Below are 16,190 nucleotides of genomic sequence, written 5' to 3' on the forward strand. Positions count from 1 at the left end.
AAACTGCTTCAGTTCCTCAACTGCAGATGCTGCAACATCGAGTCGGTTCTATCAGAGACGGCAGGGACAGGGCAGAGGGGAGCCAGTGGACAGGCACAGGGCCCAGTGGGCCTCGAGGTTCCCAGAAGTGGGGCTGATGTGGGGTGCTGGGTCTGTACCTGTAGACGTGCTCTTCCTCGCCTGTTCGGGAACACAGAGAGCCGTCCTGAGGGTTGGAGGCACCGCAAGTTTTAGCACTGGAGCTGTACACGGGTGATGGGGATGGAGGCTGAAGAAGAAAGAGTTCTCAGGAGAGAGGGGAACAGGAGACAGGAGCAGCCGGCCACCCCCAGGCAGTGACTGCTCACAGCCTGTCACACCAGGGAATTTCCACAGCTAGTCAGGTGATTAATACGTGGTCACTGGCCCCTCACATGGTGGGTGGGAAGGGCAGAGTATGGCTGGGACAGCCCAGGACCCCAGTCCTGCTCAGTGGCTCACTAAGTCCTTAATAGATGAGCTCCTGCTACCCCTTAGCCCTGAAGGCTTCTCAGACCCCACCTTACCTGCTGGTGAGTGTATCGGGAACCACTAGGCTGCCACTGGTCTAAGGGGTCAAGGATCGTGCCATTGAGGGCCTCGCTAGATGGGGGTGGTGGGACAGGAGGTGGCACTGCAATCTCCTGGTAGGTGTGGTTTCCAGTTGGGTATGAGTAGGGGGGCTCCTCTGACAAGAACACCGGTCGTTTGGAGATATGGGAGGTGGTAGATTCCAAGTCCGCCAGCAGGGCGTCTGCAAAGAGAAGCATCAACCAGTGAGAGCTGACCCTGCTGGGCACTGTCCCTGGGAACCTGAAGCTGAAGAGGTCCTATCTGGCAGGCATCTGCTGCATCAACAGAAGTGACTTGGGGTTCCCACATTGGCTGCCTGTCCCTTTTCTCTCAGGGGTTAGGGGCTGGGCTCTGCAGTCCTCCAGATAAGGCTATGCTGCTGACTGGTGTAAGCAAGAAATGTCAGCTGGAACTCTATTCTCCCAGGGCAACTGGGAGAACCGAGCGGGAGGAGCCCCACTTCACGTCATAGCACAGGGAGGGGCTGGGTAGAGAGAGCCAGGCACTCTCTGAACTTCTAAGAACCTTGGCTTCCTCAGTCTGAAGACAGGAAGTGGCCCTAGGGCGCACCTGTCCTCCAGGTGGGAGCAGAATTCCAACGCTCTAAGCTCCTCCCTAGGCCCCAGGCTATGGGTAAGGTATGTGGGGGAGGGGGGGGGGCTGGCATGAAGCCGGCTCAGCAGTTGCTACCCTCTCAAGATGGAGGGCAAGACTGCTCTGCTGAATGCTTCTGCCAAAGCCTGGCTATCAGCCCAGCCCTAGAAACTCCAGGGCCCCAGGACTCTGCTTTTAACTGCGGGGTTGAGGGGGGTAGCGCCAGCCCTCAAGACAAACTGCCGTTACCCTGCCAGCATGTGGGAGCCAACAAGGACCCCAGGCTCTTGACAGGAAGGGACAGCTAGAGGGGCAGGCAGGAGTTGGAGGTATTGGCTTCCCATCTTGGGACCCTCCACAGTGCCATGGCCTGGGTGGAGTCCAGCCCCAAGCGCCACACCCTCCTCCCTGCACCGCTCACTGACTTGTTCACTCTCAGCTTCTCGAGCCCTCATGAGTGACAACCAAAAGAGCAGTGGCCACACTGATCACCATTTACCAGGCACCAGATGAGGCACCAACACATGTGGTCACAGCTGCCCGTTCTGGTGACTTAAAAGGCTGAGCAGAGTAGGCTTGGAAGGCAGAGGTACCTACACCAGGTAAGAAACAAGCCTCAGGCACCAAGCCTTCAGGAGGCAGCTATGATTACAAGGTGACAAGATGACACTAAATCTAAGGAGACTGTCAGCTGTCAGGCTGTCACTCTGGTCTCTCTGATCCTTGCTGGCCGTGTCCCCAGCCCCATTCCCACGCAGAGAGCAGAGAAGAGGGAAACAAGGCCCTTAGGGAGGCCTACGAGGTCATGCCCTGGCCTAGCAGCCCTGACTATCCAGCACTCAGGTGGGCACACCTACCCCTGGCTCCTGTAGTCTGGCAGGGTGAGAAGCAGTTCCAAGGTCAAGACCCTGCGTCCCAGTCTCCAGCTGCTCAAGAAATTCTGCTCCTGTGGCCCCGCCCCCCAAGGTCCCCTGGAGGAGCTCTGACTTCCTGCCTTCAACAAACCGGAAGTACAGGGAATCTATATGTGTCTAGGTAAGGGCGTAAAAGGAACTAATGTCTAAAGCCAATCCCAGAGTCACACCTGCAGTCCATTTCCTCTGGGCCCAACCCAAAGTAGGCGGAACCCCCCTTCCTCCACCAGGGACTAAGCCTGCTGGGGCTGGCAAGAGCCGTGGCCAGTCCTGAGCACCAACCAGGGCCAGGAACTTGCCATCCTCCTTAACAACACTACCACAGAGGGCCAAGCTGAGGTCCCCACTGCTCCCCTCAGTTCCAAACACTCCACGGAAGACAACAACCTTCCCTGCTAGACAGTGAATCAAGGGTTCACTGCCCACTCACCAAGTTCCCGTGCCCTGCATGATGTGATGCTGTGTCTGGCTCTATTGGTTTATGGGCTGAATTCTAGTTTGATTTCATTTTTTTTCTATTCTGTTTTTATGGTACTAGAGATAAAACCTGGAGCCTTGTGCTTAGCAATGTCCACTGAACTACACCCACTCCTTGGGGTCTGAGACACGGCCCTGTCGTATAAGTCAGGTGGCCACAAACTCTCAATTCTCCTGCCTCCATCACTACACCCAGCTTCTGTGAGCCTTTTTCTTTCTTTTGTGTGTGTGTGTGTGTGTGTGTGTGTGTGTGTGTGTGTGTGTGAAAGAGAGAGAGAGAGCTTATGTGGGGGTTGGAAGTCTGGGTCAGGTATGTTTTTTTTATCACATGACACTTCATTTTTGTAGATTGCCTTTTCACTCATTTTTCTCTTTCCTTTATATTGTATGTGTCTGAGGGTATTTTTTACCTGCATGTTTATTTATGCACTATGTGTGTGCTTGGTGTTCACAAGGCCCGAAGAGAATTGAACTTGGGTCCTCTAAAAGAATAATCAGTACTCTTAACCATGGAACCGTCTCTCCAGCTGCTATTCTTTTATTTTTATTTTTTAACAGCATGCAAGTGTGTGTGTGGTGGTGGTGGTGGTGTGACAACTTTATTGGTTGCTTGGTTTTCTGAGACAGGGTTTCTCTGGGTAGTCCTGGCTGTCCTGGGATTCACTCTGTAGAACAGGCTACCTTGGAACCTGAGATCTGCTGGCCTCTGCCTCCCTGAGTGGGATTAAACGCATGCATCACCACCGTTCCGCCCAGAAGACAATTTTGTAGAGTTGGTTCTCTTCCACATTTCCATGGGTTTGAGGTATTAAATTCATGTCACCAAGCTTATAGCACCTTTACCCACTGAGCAATCTCACCACCCCATCTTTTGTTGTTCTTGTTGTTAGAGACATGGTCTATGTAGTCCTGGCTGTCCTGGAGCTCTCTATGTAAAACAGGCTGGCCTCAATACTTTGTTTTTTAATATAGGGTTTTACTAAAGTGGATGGCCACCGAGTCCCTGGGAGCCCCAGCACTGAGGTTCAGGCGCACACTGTGCCCCCAGCACTGAGGTTCAGGCGCACACTGTGCCCCCAGCACTGAGGCTCAGGCACACACTGGCAGCTGGAGCTCTAGCTCAGGTCCTCATGTTTGCACATCACATACCCGAGCCACTGAGTCATCACTGCTTCAGACTGCTTGCTTGCTTGCTTGCTTGCTTCCTTCCTTCCAATTTACAGAGAGGTTTGGGCCAGCAGGATGGCTTAGCATGTGTACTACTACATCTGATGACTTGAATCTGAGTGACCCTGGAACCCATATGGTAGAAGCAAAGAACAACTCTTTCAAGTTGTCCTCTGACCACCACAACACGCACACACACCAAATAAAATACAATTTAAAAATTTAAAAAGTGGGGGGGGGGGCTGGAGAGATAGCTCAGGTGTTGTTAGGAACACATACTGTTCACACAGAAGCCCGAGTTTGTTTCCAGCGTCCACACCAGGCAGCTTACAACCTGCTCTGGGGTCTCCAAAGCTTCTGGCCTCTGCAGGTACCTGTGCTCGCGCACACACACAGAGACACAACCTCAAACACACAGTCAAAAAGAAACTTACAAGTACAAAAAAGAGAACCATTGAGAGTCTCCAGAGGAGCTCTACGTGGTACAGATAGTAGATGAAGGATCAGGCCATGAACTCAAGCCCAGCTCAGCTCTAGGATGTATCTTTAAGGTCCAGTTTAACCACTCTGGTATCTGTGTCGTAGATAACATGGGGACTGGAGAGAGACTTCCGCATTAAGAGCACTGGCTGCTCCTGCAGAGGACCTGGGTTCAGTCCCCAGCACCAACAAGGTGGCTCACAACCACCTGTTCACTATAGTGACAAGGGAAATTCAACACCCTCTCGCGGACTCTGTGGGCCCTATAAGTATTTAGTGCACCTACATATATGCAGACAAAACACCCATACACATAAAATAATTTTCCGATTTACATGACTTATTTATTTCTGTGAACGTGCACACGAGTACAAAAGTCAGAGGACACATCACAGACCCAACCGCTCCTTCTGCTTTGTGACAGGGCCTGCACGCACACACGGGTCTATCTGCACTGCACGGCAGCGTCTGTGCTGGGACTGCACGCACACACGGGTCTATCTGCACTGCACGGCAGCGTCTGTGCTGGGACTTCACGCACACACGGGTGTATCTGCACTGCACGGCAGCGTCTGTGCTGGGACTTCACGCACACACGGGTCTATCTGCACTGCACGGCAGCGTCTGTGCTGGGACTGCACGCACACACGGGTCTATCTGCACTGCACGGCAGCGTCTGTGCTGGGTCTATCTGGATTTACACAGGTGCTAGGGATAGAGCTCAGGCTGTTGGGCTTGTCTAGCAAACACTGTTACCCACTGAGCCGCCCCTCTGGTCCTCATTGGGAAGTTATTACTCTGCAGTATTATTGAGGTTTATGAGGGCTGGACCACGGGAAAGGCATTGGTTATGATAACAGACCTATTTACTTTGCGACATTCAGAAAAAGACCTTTGGTCTTTTCGGAGTAAAACCTGGGTAAGATGTGAAGACAGCCTGAACCAGAGCCACAGAACAAGAAAGGAGCAGTCAGCTGGGCGTGGTGGCGCAGCCTCTAGTCCCAGCACCCAGGAGGCAGAGGCAGGAGGATCTGCTAGGTTTGAAGCCAGCCTGATCTACAGAGTGAGTTCCAGGGGCTACAGAGAGAAACCTTGTCTCCAAAGAGTAGGATCTAAAATGCTCTGTGTGCGTGTGCGTGTGCGTGTGTGTGTGTGTAGAAAGCACACTATTTCCCAATTTCTTCCACATTTTTGCTTACCTGAGAGAGAGGAACTTCAGCAGGTACCTAAATAGGCACAACCTCAGACAAGGCTTCCTCTCCTCTCTGCACCCTTAGTCCTGCCTGGTGGCTTAAGTAGACTTGGAGTCCCTGTGCCCCAAAGCTCCCCACAAGTTGCTAAAGGAATATAGGAAGCAGTCAAAACACAAACCCTGGGGCTATGGATTCCTACAGTAAAGGCTAGCATTTCCCATAACCAGCAAACTGGTTAAAGGCTAAAGTCCCCTCCTCGAGCTCAACAAGCTTCTCCCCTGGATTGAGTAAACAGCCAAGATGTTCAACAAAGCAGTCTACCTGCCAGGAATTTCCCCCAGATTTTAGCCATGGCGATGACCTTTGCCTAGCTCTAAATATACAGGGGGCACTGGAAACTCCTTCAACTCATGCACAAAGATCAGAATAGACCCACCACTACCTTCTCACAAGCTAAAGAGGCCTCAAAGTTCTTCAGCATCACATTGCTAAATTGCCGGGTCCAACTCTAACCTAATTTAGCAATGTAAGGCCTGAAGTTTGAGTCCACAGAAGAGGGAAAGAAGAGGTCACTGAGCAAGATCATGCAACCCTGCGTACAGAAGGGCAAAGAGAAGGTAGGCAGGGTGCAAAATGCCCAGCTGGCCAGAGGCAAAAATCACTGTGCTATGCACTTTGAGTAAGGGTGTGGACCATCTGCTGCTGGCCACCAGAGGGAGCCATTGGTCCATCACCTTTCTGCCATCCCGTGTAACCTCAAGCAACCACAGAATTTTCTTGCTGAGCTGGGGAAAGACTAGGGAGTTCCCAGCTCCAGTGAGAGGTTTCAGTACCAAGACAAGCAGGCTGAGTTAGAGGCACAGAGCTGGCATGTAAAGTGGCTTGAGTGCCAAGACCCTGGGCACGCAAACCAGAACATACGGAGATGCAACTGAAGGGTGGCATGAAGTTCAAGGGCTCCATATGGGCACAGAGGGACACACTGAGTCACTTCTACTCTCTCTGCAAATGTAGGATACAAGTACCCCCCCCTCATTTTATAGCTATGCTTGGCTCAAGCAACAGATCAAAGCAACAGCAGCTTCAGGTCAGGAGGCTGTTCCAAGGCAGGCTGGATAACACAGTGCACAGGCGGCCAACCCAAAACAAAGAGGTCTTCGGTAGGCTGAGGCAGGAGGACTGCTGCGACCACAGGCCAGCAGCCAGGTCCTGTCTCAAAACAAACTAACAGCAATCTTTTTGTTTTGTTTTTGTTTGTTTGTTTGTTTTCGAGACAGCGTTTCTCAGTAGTTTTGGAGTCTGTCTTGGAACTCTGTAGCTCAGGCTGGCCTCAAACTCACTGGGATCACCTGCCTCTGCCTCCTCTGAGTGCTGGGATTAAAGCATGCGCCACCACTGCCTGGCAACAATAGCAGGAAGGACCCTTCTAGGCTCTGGTAACTAACCAAGATAGAAACATACAGGCCTGCAGCCCTTAGGGGTTCACATGAAGGCAAGGGAGGCACCACTTGGCCCAAAGTCTACCTGGGGAGGAGCTAACAAGGGGCTCACCAGACTGCTCTGACCACATTCCTCAGCAAATGCTACAGCTGGGCCCCTCAAGTTCCTTTGCCAGCACAGAGGAATAGGTGCAGGTACCCAGAGTCCCCTCAAGTCCCCAACAAGAGGAGTGTCTACCAGGCTATCCTCTGAGGACTCGAGCTGAACAACAGATACACAGCACCCAATAACGGATGAAAGAAAATCAATGGGACTAAGAAACAGAGCTCAGTAGCAGAATTCACACACCCCCACCCCCTCTCCTTCATTTATGAGCAGGCCAGGAGACAACTTCTGGGAGTCGGTTCTCTCCTCTACTACTATATGGACCCCAAGGATTTAGGTTGTCAAACACCTCAGAAATTGGTAGCAAGTACCTCAGAACTCTTGTTTAGCAATCCGGGGTTCAGTCTCTAGCACCTCCTCCCCATCCTCACCCCCACTCCAGCTCAGAGCAGAGAAGCCAGGGCTCTTTCACATGCTGGCCCCTTTTTCCTGGCAGTCCCTAACCACACTTTGGGTATGTGGTCAAGACTGTCAAAAGCAGAGTCTGGACACTGGCCGGGTGCCAAGGGAGGTGAGTTAAAGGTCCAATGAAGACAATTCAAGTTATGTGGGAGACGGAGTTGGGCCTCAGTGACTCCTCTCACGCCCTTCAGGCGCGGATGTTACAGCTATGCCAGCTGTATGCCAGCAGGGATTTGGAGACACATGGCCTGCTCGCTAGCTGAACGGGTGTTTCAGAAAACTGAGGCACAAACACCCACATGTCCATTTCAACCACACGATTAGTGTCAAACAAGAAAACAGGCACTCCTTGGCCCTGGACAGCCAGTGAACAGGAAGAGCTGGGCTGACATCTTCTCCTACCAGGAGAAGAAGCGACATCTAGTGCTGGGCCGGCAGGCAGGCATCATTCTGGCCAACACAAGGCCCTGCAGGGAAACCTGTGATGGCTGTTCTTGGGTGTCCACTTGACTACGTTTGGAATTAACTAACACCCAAGGGGCCGGGAATACCTGTGAGGGACTTTTCCTTATTTAAACCATTTGAAGTGGGGAAATCCGCTTTCAATCTGAATTTTTTTCCCCTGAACCAGCACCCTCTGTAAGAGCAGTTATTAACCACTGGGCCTCTCCAGCCTCTCATCTGGGTCTTCTAAAGTGGGAAGGTCTGCCTTTAATCTGGACCACACCTTCTGCTGGCAGCCTGTATAAAGAATGTGGAAGAAGGAAGCTCTCCCGCTTGCTCTGACTGGCAAGCCCATTCCTCTGGTGTACAGAAGACATGAGGTCCTGGTGCTCACAGATCAGCACTGGGGAAACTAAGAATGCTGAAGTGCAGGCTGTTTTCTTCAATGGAAGGGATGGATACCTGTTTTATGTAGTTAATAGCCTAGTGATCTAGGCTACCTGTACGGCCAGGCCACACCCAAATCCCCCAGACTCTTCCCAGACTTATCTTGATCACTGTTTTTCAGTAAACAAAACCCATCTCGCTCGGCAGTGGTGGCACACACCTTTAATCCCAGCAGAAGCAGGCAGATCTCTGTGAGTTTGAGGACAGCCTGGGCTACAGAGCAAATACCAGGACAGGCTCCAAAGCTACACAGAGAAACCCTGTCTCAAAAAACCAAAAAGAAAAAACAACAACAGAACCAGCCCATCCCTATGGAAGATGTCTCAGATACTTTGTAGCTTGGTGACCTCTACAATTCTACAATGACCAGATAGATCTTCCCTTTGGCCCTTAAGTTTGTAGAAGAGGACATATGTCTTTGTGAGTCTCAACGTAGTTAAAGCTTTATTGTGGTAACTGTCACCAGGAACTTTTTTTCCAAAGTGGTACTGTACTAAAATATGTCTAAAATAAACCGCCTGAGGAGGGCGGGGGGGTCAGACTCTCGAAGTTTGAACCAACACCGGCTAACTAAGTTGTGAGCCAGATTTCCTTCTAGCCTCGTACAGATAGTTAGGAAGTTACTCTGCCGGCTCACACATTAGCAGGGATCCCCACATTGGTATATACTTAAGACCAGCTGAGACAGCCAACCTTGTGGACTAAACAATGTCTACATTTGGTAGACAGGCACTGTTGGGTTAGCAGGACCACAGCCTGTAAGCCACTTAGTAAATGGCCTTGACTATGTGAATATACATTCACCGTGTAAGTTCTGTTATTTAGAGAACCTTGACTTATAGACCTCCCAACAGATCTCTACTTCTGAACCCAGGACTGGAACAGCAAGCCACTGAGTCAATCACCTTTCTCACCCCTTTCCAGCTGCAGGCTGCTCTGCCTGGGCCCTTACCACTCCAGGATCTGCCGTGCACGGCCCCAGGCTCTAGCAGAGAGCTGGTCCTCAGGTTCTCAGGGAGGCCCTCTTCACCATGCCGTGCATCCCTGAGGCCTGGCCAACAACAGTTCTTCCCAACACTTTTCTGCAATCTAACTTAACTCACGGCCTGGGGAAAGCCTGGCACAACTAACTCCCTTAGCATCTGCAAGAGCGGCCACATGCCTGAGTGCCCCACCTGAGGACTTTCCCGGTGGTCAGCTACCTATGCTTTCTCAGACAGGCAGCACTAGACTCACAAGTACCCGCTATCCAGTCGGATCCAGCAGATGTCTAAGCAGCAAAGCAGCCTGTCTACCATGTTATGCCCAGAAAAGGGCTCAGTCCTCTGCGGGACACCTGGACTGCCAGACAGAGATATGTAAGCAGTGAGTGGGACTCAGCCTTCCCAAGGAAGGAGTCATGTAAACAGCAAGACCAGCTCAGGGAGGGCCCATCTTCTCGATTAGAAAAGAGAGAGGAGTAGGAAGGCAGATCTGCCCCTCCCCCTCTGTGGCTCCCAGCTGCTGTCCTCAGTTGCTGAGCTTAGAGCAGAGAGCAGTTAGAGTGGAGGTAATCTAACCCACAGCGGGGTACTTTTGTTCAGTGAGTAACTTCCCAGGAATGGGGATCTGGGTATATTTATCCCGGTTACAGTCCTGTCCTCAGGGAAGGCAGCTGTAGCCAGCAAGGGCCAATCCAAAATGAAGATATCTGCCCCTACCCTGCCCAGGGACCTAAGGCCTCAACCTCACAAGAAACTCAACCTTCTAGAGGGGTTTCCCTCACAATTTGGGTTCTACCCCCTCATCAACTGTCTCTCCTCCAAGAATTAAGCTCTAGAGATTGACAGCCTTATTCTATCTTGCTGGAAGAGGACAGAAAAGAATCGGAAGTGCCAGTATAAAGGAGGAACTGGGGTACCATGCTGCGGGCCAGTCTGCAGGAGGATTCAGCTATGGACCAGATTGTCTTCCCTATCATGTAAAAGGGGCACAATCTGATCCCCCCCATTTCTGAGAACGTTCTAAGGAGGGAAAACAGGGTCACAGATGAGATCAGCATAGGTGAGCTCTTCAGGACTCTGTCTAAATCTAAGATACTGCTATTATCTGAATTCAGACAGGGGCTGCTCTCCCCTTGGGGACAGAGGAGATGGGATCAATACCATAGTGTCACTTAAATATTTAATAGCCATGCCTGCAGGTTATGAAGACTCAGCCACCAAGCTTCCCTAGCTGACTCATGCCTCACTCAACAGGAACTGCCCTGAAGGAAGTGTGGGCCGGAATGACATACAGGAAACCAGGGGAGAAGGCTCTAGAGTTTTCCAGCCTGCAGCAGAAAGAGGCCGGCTGGTACAGTGGCTCCTTCCCAGCTCCCACATGCCAGAGGCTTATACAACTTGAGTATGCAAGCAGGTCTCGTTTCTTTATTGGATGCCTGGCTTTGTACCCAAGGTCACGGGGCACAGCTGAGCTGAGACAGAAGAAAATAAAGGCTGGATGGAAGGCTACTGTGAAGTCATCCGAAGCTCCAGGCAGAAGCCCAACCTTGCCAGGTCTCCCCTCTGTATTAGGTACTCAGCACCCACACAAGAGCCACTCCAGCAGGTCCCAGCTGTTGCAGCCTTCCCTCCTGAGCGGGTTACAAAACTTATACAGCAGTACTGAGAAGTGGAAGGTGCCTGGGCTCACCTGATATGGGATCTGGCAACTCACCCAAGTGAGAAAGCAGAAACTTCATACTTTAGGAACTCATCATCAGGGCCCCTCCCCCAGAGGTTCCAGAATACCATGGATACATTTCCTTGGTCATATCTCAAGCACTGCTTCAGCTCACCTAGGCACTCTAAACCATTTCTCTTTTGTTTTTCAAGACAGGGTTTCTCTGTAGCTCTGACTGTCCTGGAACTCACTCTGCGGACCAGGCTGGCCTCGAACTCAGATCCACCTGCCTTTGCCTCCCAATGCTGAGATTAAAAGTGTCTGGCTAACACTAAACCTTTTAAGGTCAGTCCAGGGAGCTCCTGAAGGCCCAGCCCACAGCTCCTTCAGTGGGTAAAGCTGATTCACACATGTAAAGAACCCTGGAGCCCAGAGAATCCTGTCCAGTAAACGTCCCAGGTCTGTTCCAGCACAATTCCGGGCCTTTCCTGCAATCTGGGCTCTTCCAAGCACATGAGTCTGCAGCAGAGCAGGGCGGGTCCCCCGCTGCTCCCCCTGCTAATCACCAACAGAGCTTAGGAGGGGCTCGGCAGTGAGTCATCTCTGGCCCCACAGAGACCTGAACAAAAAGTTCAAAAGTTTGCCTGTTCCTGGGATGAGCTGTAATCTTTCCAGTGTTTATGGAGTTACAGGCACCAGTTACTCTACTCCTTACTAGTCAAATTCTGACTGAGGAAAACACAGCCCACAACAACTGGAGAAAAGCTTAGTTCTCCCCCTGTGTTAAGCAGCAGGCGTCTGCTCCCCTGACACCCTCCTCTGGCTCCTCGTGTAACTGTCCCCAGTCACACCAACTCTTCCCTCACTCAGCCGGCCTCCCCCTGTCACACATCACCCTTTCTTTTCATTGCGTACAGCAAACAATATGGCCTAGCATCTGAAACCACGCTCAGACCTTCGCAGAGTCCCGTCCCCTCCCTGGTTCTCCTAACCCCCCTTCCACTAGATAAAAATGGTTTCAGCTTCCTGAAATACCCTCTGCCCCTCCCCCGACACACTTTGTTTTGAAGCTGTGGCTCCTTGTGCAGTTCAGGCTGGCCCTGAGCCTCTGATCATTGGGCTTTGCCTCCCAGCGCTAGGCTATCTACACCACCAACACCACCACTCCCACCTCTTCTGCGCGGCTCCCACACTTCACCTTCGCCCCTCCCACCAGATGGCTGGCTCTCTGTAGGAACTTCCTCCCTACTCCTGGATCTCCACAGCAGACAGCCTTTTGGGTGTCTCACAGAACCGGAATGTATGTGTGCTGGGAAAGGAGCAGAGTCACAGTACAGTCCTCAGATGCCTGGCCCTCCACATTTGCATATGTCCTGTGTACATCTTCCTATACATGCATCTTTGTTCTGATTTTTGCCTTGAGACACCGTTTCACTATATTACTCAGGCTGGTACCAATTTTCAATCCTGACTCAGTGTCCTGGAGAGCCAGCATTATAAGCACGAACCATCATGTATGGTATACTTGTACACTATTTTTCGTTGTACACTCTTGAAGGGCTGTAGAGATAGTTCAGCAGTTAAGAGTGTGCACTACTTTTGCAGAGGACTCGGGTTCAGTTCCCAGCACTCACATGGGGCCCACAACCACCTATCACTTCAGTTCCAGCACACCTGAGTCCCTCTTCTGGCTTCCTCGGGCACTAGGCATGTACATGGTGCACACATAGATATGTACGCAAAATAGTCATACACATAAAAATAAATCTTTTTAAAATTATCCATTACGTTTTATTTGTGCGTGTGCACACACACATGCACATATTAAAACCAGAGGACAACTGGTGGAGCTCCTTCTGCCTTCTCACTATGCAGGTCCCAGGTGTGAAACTTAGTAACCAGACTTGGTCACAAGTGTCTTTCTTTACCTGCTAAGCTGTCCCACTTGCCACTGGAGGTAGTGTGTCGGGTCTGTGTGTAGGTGTGTCAATGTGAGTGCCAGCGCCTGGAGGTCGGCAGAGGACAGCAGAGTCCTGGGCTGCAGTTACAGGGGTCGTGAGCTGTAAGGGGGAATCCTGGGAACAAATTCAGGCCTCTTATACACTTACCCCCTAAGTCATCTCTTTAGTAGACGTAATTTTAAAATAAATTTTCCCCCAGTGCTGGACTTAGGGTCTCACACAATGCAAGAACTATAGCCTGAGTTGTGTTTTCTGGCCCCAAATCTTTCTAAAGCCTCAAGTATAAACCCACACAGATAAAAGAGAGACAAACACTCCCATTAATGGCCTTCTTTGTCTTAAGTGTCAAAGGGCAGAACTCTTGAGCCTCTTAGAATGTGAAGTCAAACCAGCCTTTACTCCCCGCTTAAGCACTTGACCACAACCTTCCTCTCTAGCAAGACTAGGACACCCCCACTTCATCCCACCCCATTCCCTCCCCCAGCTGTGTATCTCTCTCTACCAACAATATCATTTCACCCCAAACCTCTCCCTCCCCCATCTGCTTATTACCAGGGTGCTCACATCTCCAGAAGACAAAGGAGCCCAAGAAACCTTAGGAAACCCAGAAAGCCTTCTGAGGACCAAACTGACCAGAAGCAAGAAGTTTAAATCACTGCCTTGAATCTGAAACAAGCAAGGCTGCGCTCTGGAGGCAGAGAGACGGCAAGGGACACAGAAGGACAGAGAGGGTTCCAAGAGTCTTTTGAACAAGCACTCAAGGACTTCGGTGAACAATTTTACACAGCACCACAAAGCCCCCACTGTCCACACATAAAGCCACCCTGTCCATATCAGATTTGGCTGCTCTGGTGTCACTGGGGGCTGGGATAGTCACATAGCTCTTTGTATACCCTTCTGGTATTCCACCCCCAGGGCACTGTCCTACAGTGGAAACAGCAGTCTTCCCAATAGAGAAGCGGATGACTTCAAATCCATTGCTCAACAGCCTTGTGAGAATTTACTAGATTGTTATGAGCTTCCATTTACTCAGACACCTCACAGAGCTCACTGAGTGATGGGACGAAAAGCATGGAGAGAGGCATCATGATGGCTGGCGATAAAGTAAGCATGGGCCTCCCACTCTAACACTGAGGAGGCACGCAATAAATAAATCTGCATCACTGATTTTCATGTCCCCTGGAACAGGACATGAAAGAAGTTTGAGCCAGGGACTGCAGCCAGGAATCCTGGGAGCTGTGACAGGTCATCACTAACTCCGGCCTTCTCACTGAGCAAACCACTGACCTCATCCCTCTCCTCCTCAGAGAATATCAGCTGAGCCGAGCAGACTTCAACTCAGAGGTGAGACAGAAGAGCTGGGGGCATTATCACTCCCCATCTTCCCTGCAGATGGGACCTGTGACTTTGAACTAGAGGAGCCTAAGTTTCAGTGAAGATCCCAGAGAAATAAGGCCACGACAGAGCAGCTACTGTCCCGTCACAGGCAGAGTGCAGAGTGCCACAGAGGGACCAAAGACAGGTAGGACTGCATGGCAAGACAGCTGCTCAGGAAGGGAGAAATAGCTTTCCAGAGCAGCCAAGCTTCCTGGACCACAGCCTGGAGGAACCAAAAAGGCAGTCACTGGAGTACAGTGCTACCATTGCCTACCCTAACCCATGGCCTCTTTCCTAGCCTTCTCTTCCAGAAGGTTGTGTGTTCTAATCTATTGTACTCTAGGTCAACTTGTACAAGTGTTTTCCTCCTGGCCTCTAATCCTATCACAGCTGCTCCCACCTGAGCACTGCCAAGCAAAGCAAGGATCCCCCAGGCATAGACCTGCTGCCTGCAGACCAGGCCACAGGCAGGCAGGTGAGCTCTCCTATGTACACCAAACCCGTCAAACAAGGATGAGACAGACAGACAGCTTGAACTCCCAGGTCACTAGGCCCACCTGGATATTCCCAATGGAAGGTTAAGTGTATCCTCCAAGCACTTGGTCTCCTACACATACACATGTATCCCCCAAACAAAGAAGTAGTTCCAGGTTTGTCCTCTGTAAATGCTGTTTCCACCTGCCCCAGAGGTCAAGGGCACAAGCATACTAGTGTGGGTGAGGACTCAGCCAAGAGCTATCCTTGGTCCCCAGTCTTTAGCCTGATGTCCAATCAATCATGAGAGGTAGCACCACCCATCACTGGCCAGTGGTCAGCATCAGGTACTGATAAGTAATGATCTGCTTTTACTTTGAGAAAAGCAGTTGAAGTGGGTTCGAGACGACTCCACGATGGTCAGTCTCATCCACACAAGCATCAGTGTGGAAGGCAGAGAGATCGAAGCCCACATGACCCGCACACACCCTCGGCATCATCCCGGATGACCAGAAGTTCTAAGAAATGAGCAAGCCGTAAAAGGACCAGCCAGCTGCCCACAGCACACCCCTCATCAGCCTTCAGTGACACTTGTGCTTCCCTAGAAGCACTGATGCCATCCAGGCCTGGGCCTCCTCCGTCTCACAATTTTAGGAAGCCATCTGCTGAGTGCAGAGCTCCAGGAAACGCTGGGGCCCCTTGACAGCTGGTGTCACTACAGACAGTTGGCACCTCCTGAAAAGGAACCCATCCCACGCACGGAAGCTCTTGGTCCCAACACAGGCCCCTGCCCACAATCACTCCACCCTTGCTCACAGGTAACCCTCAAACTCAGCAAGAGGCCCTGGTGGGATAACGATGCCTCCCTACTCAGGGACACCTCCAGCCACTGTCCTGAAGGGGCAAAGTAAATTTAACCAGAATTGAAGATCCTCTGCAATTCTCACAGTGGGAAATCTGCCTCTTCCTGGACAGGGGAGGAAGCAGATGGTGGCTGCAGAGTCATAGAGGGAAACCACAACAGGAGAAAACAAAAATATGCTTTCCTGAAACAAAATGTGCCCGGGGACCACTGGGCTCTGTCTGGCTGACAGGGTTCACATGCTGGGGCAACAGTGGAGGATAAAATAGACTACAACCATAAAAGACCATGTGAGCAGCCTGCAAGAAGCCCACCAATCCCAGAGCCGCTAGCCAAGCAGATGCCAGTCCTCATGATTACACGACTGAGGGAGTCTGCACTGGGCACAGAGGCAGAGGGGATCCAAGGCTGCTGCCTGGATTGGTACAGGAAATCAATTGGGGCAGAGCAGGGTGGGACCCACCACATCCCCAGTTCAGATTTTATTGCAGGAGATAGTCTGGAGCTCAGGAGATCCAACCAAGCAGAATGGGGACAGATGGCGACAGAAGCGCCTGGT

General features: G+C 51.3%; 1 protein-coding gene across 4 annotated transcripts in view; it reads right to left on the reverse strand.

Moving 5' to 3' along the window:
* Window positions 1–16,190, reverse strand: part of Pxn (paxillin) — a 51,036-nt gene that overhangs the window by 10,574 nt on the left and 24,272 nt on the right. For all 4 annotated transcript variants that reach the window (XM_085681546.2, XM_085681544.2, XM_085681543.2 and 1 more), the window contains 2 exons: window positions 546–772; window positions 159–268 (listed from right to left, as the gene is read on the reverse strand). In XM_085681546.2, coding sequence (XP_085537672.2) covers window positions 159–268; window positions 546–772 — 337 coding nt within the window. Of the gene's footprint in view, window positions 1–158; window positions 269–545; window positions 773–16,190 lie in introns of those variants that run through there.

Source organism: Myodes glareolus, chromosome 2, assembly GCF_982192425.1.
Source record: "Myodes glareolus chromosome 2, mMyoGla1.1, whole genome shotgun sequence".
NCBI lineage: Eukaryota > Metazoa > Chordata > Mammalia > Rodentia > Cricetidae > Myodes > Myodes glareolus.